Source organism: Electrophorus electricus, chromosome 8, assembly GCF_013358815.1.
Source record: "Electrophorus electricus isolate fEleEle1 chromosome 8, fEleEle1.pri, whole genome shotgun sequence".
NCBI classification, from domain to species: Eukaryota; Metazoa; Chordata; class Actinopteri; order Gymnotiformes; family Gymnotidae; genus Electrophorus; species Electrophorus electricus.
The window spans coordinates 3,313,288-3,315,787 of record NC_049542.1 but is presented as its reverse complement, the minus strand read 5'-3'; the positions used below and the strand labels follow the sequence as shown (position 1 = coordinate 3,315,787).

The 2,500-nt window shown below is 65.5% G+C and overlaps 1 protein-coding gene across 1 annotated transcript in view; it reads right to left on the bottom strand.

Moving 5' to 3' along the window:
• Window positions 1–2,500, bottom strand: part of LOC113590784 (tyrosine-protein phosphatase non-receptor type 14-like) — a 33,402-nt gene that overhangs the window by 7,331 nt on the left and 23,571 nt on the right. Inside the window, exons 13-14 of the mRNA XM_035529162.1 lie at window positions 261–1,513; window positions 1–168 (exon numbers count right to left, since the gene is read on the bottom strand). The exon at window positions 1–168 is cut by the window's left edge and continues 99 nt beyond it. Of these exons, the coding sequence (XP_035385055.1) occupies window positions 1–168; window positions 261–1,513 (1,421 nt within the window). The remainder of the gene's footprint in view (window positions 169–260; window positions 1,514–2,500) is intronic.

The following is a 2,500-nucleotide window of genomic DNA, read 5'->3' as shown; positions in this document are numbered from 1 at the left end:
GCTGGTCAGGTCGGGCTCGGAGATTGACGGCCCCAAGAGGGCGCCACCGAGGCACGCCTGCTCCGCGCGGGGAGGGGGGCCGCCGGCCGCGCCGTGCCCGGCCCGGGGCCCTCCTCCCGTGGCCTTGGCCCGCGCCCGACCCTGGGCTGCCTCCGGACGGCCCTGGTCCTGCAGAAACGGACAGGAGGAGTCACCATGGGTTACACCATCACGGACGCCGCCGCCACGGCAACATCATCACCTCCACCGCTCGCACGGACCTGGTCGCGGTGTCGGAGGGCGCGGTCCGCAGAGCCGGATCGCGGGCCTGGGTACTCGGGCGGAGGCTTGTTGGGGATGCTGGCCAGGGCGGCCTGCAGCCGGGCATCGATGTCCTCGTTCAGCCCCGGGATGTGGATGTCCAGCTCGGGCGGGTATTCCTCTTCTTCCTCCTCCTCGCTCTCGCTACTGTGCACCAGCATGGTGACATTGGACGGCGTCTTCTGGTGCCGGAAGGACTTGGGGCGCGGGGACTCCCGCGCAGGGGGCGGGGCCAGGGGCGGGGCCTGGTCCCTCTGCGTGTTCCGGCGCGGGAGGGCGAAGGCAGTGCCCTTGCTCGGGACGGCGCGGCGTGCGGCATGCGTCAGCAGCTCGCTGGCCTCTTGCAACGACTGCCGCACCACGGACGAGCTGTCCGGTTGGAAGGTCTTGACGGACAGCTGCACCTTCCGGGTGACCGTCTCCGGGCTGGACCCGCCCACACCGCGCTGCCGGTGGCTGACCAGGTCCGGCGTGCTGGTGGCCGGCCTAAAGGGGGCGGGGTAAGGGGGCGGGGGGCGGGACGGACGGCCCCTCGGCCCGGCCGTCCCGCCCCCCGCAGCCGGTCCGTGCGGGACCTCACCTGCCTGCCCCGCGCCACCCGCCTGCTGCTGCTTTGTGTTGGCCAACTCGGGGGTGCTGACCGTGTGAGAGATGCCGTTGCCGGGGGCGCAGGACGCCTGCCCCGCCATGGGGGGCACCCCGGGCCCCAGAGGGGCGGACGAAGGCCCGGCAGGGGGTCCGTACGCAGGCTGGGGGCCGCCGCCTCCCCCACCGCCGTACGGCGCGTGGTACAGCCCGCGCTCCCGCATCTCCGGCTGGCTGTACACCAGCGCCTCGGGCCGGCGGTAGGCGAAGGCATTGCTGATGTTGAGGCTGCGCAGTGATTGGCTGTGGAGGTCGGCGGAGGGCGTGGCCGGCAGGAGGCGGTGCTTCTGCCGCATCACGGCGTCGTACTCCGGCGTGGGCCGGTACGAGGGCGCGATGATGGCTGAGTGCCGGTGGCTGGGCGCGTAGTCGGGGCGCGTGAGCTCGCCGGACGGGAGGCTGGGATTGGACGAGACGGGGGAGCCGTGCGCGAACGTCTGCGAGCGGCTGAGCGAGCTGGCACTCGGGCTGCTGCACACGCTGCCGTTGGGCACCGGACCGTTCCGGAAGCCCAGCTCCAACAGGCTCGACTCGGACTTGTAGTATGGGTCATCATGGAAGATGCTGTCTGTTGCGAGAGAGAGAGAGAGAGAGAGAGAGTGAGACAGAGAGAGAGAAAGAGACAGAGAAAGAGAGAAAGAGAAATGTTATATTAAAAAATTGCCTGTTGATTTATTTATTGTGCTTTCAGAACACACACACACACACACACACACACACACACACGCACACACACGCACACACCCTGTCTCTCAACTTCGGATATGCCAGACATTAAGATGCCAACTGTCCCAGACATCACCATTAATCTGCCCTCCCAATTTAGAAATAAATAAATACATAAAATGAAGTTGAGACAGCACACTCCGGCAGACAGATGCCTCGTTAGGAGCCGCCGCACACTCCGGCCGACAGACGCCTCGTTAGGAGCCGCCGCACACTCCGGCCGACAGACGCCTCGTTAGGAGCCGCCGCACACTCCGGCCGACAGACGCCTCGTTAGGAGGCGCAGCACACTCCGGCCGACAGACGCCTCGTTAGGAGGCGCAGCACACTCCGGCGGACAGACGCCTCGTTAGGAGGCGCAGCACACTCCGGCGGACAGACGCCTCGTTAGGAGGCGCCGCACACTCCGGCCGACAGATGCCTCGTTAGGAGCCGCCGCACACTCCGGCCGACAGACGCCTCGTTAGGAGCCGCCGCACACTCCGGCCGACAGACGCCTCGTTAGGAGGCGCAGCACACTCCGGCCGACAGACGCCTCGTTAGGAGGCGCAGCACACTCCGGCCGACAGACGCCTCGTTAGGAGGCGCAGCACACTCCGGCCGACAGAACTTAACACCCAGCAGGTTATGCTCACTTGTGAAATACTCGTCTTATCACGGTAGGTAATGAGTGTGTGTGTGTGTGTGTGTGTGTGTGTGTGTGAGTGTGAACTGCCTTCAGCAACAGTTCACAAACAAAATAATTAATAAGAGCAGCCTGTAAGGTAGAAGGAAGTTCATGTGTGTGTGTGTGTGTGTGTGTTAAACTGCAGCGAAGCCACATTGTTTA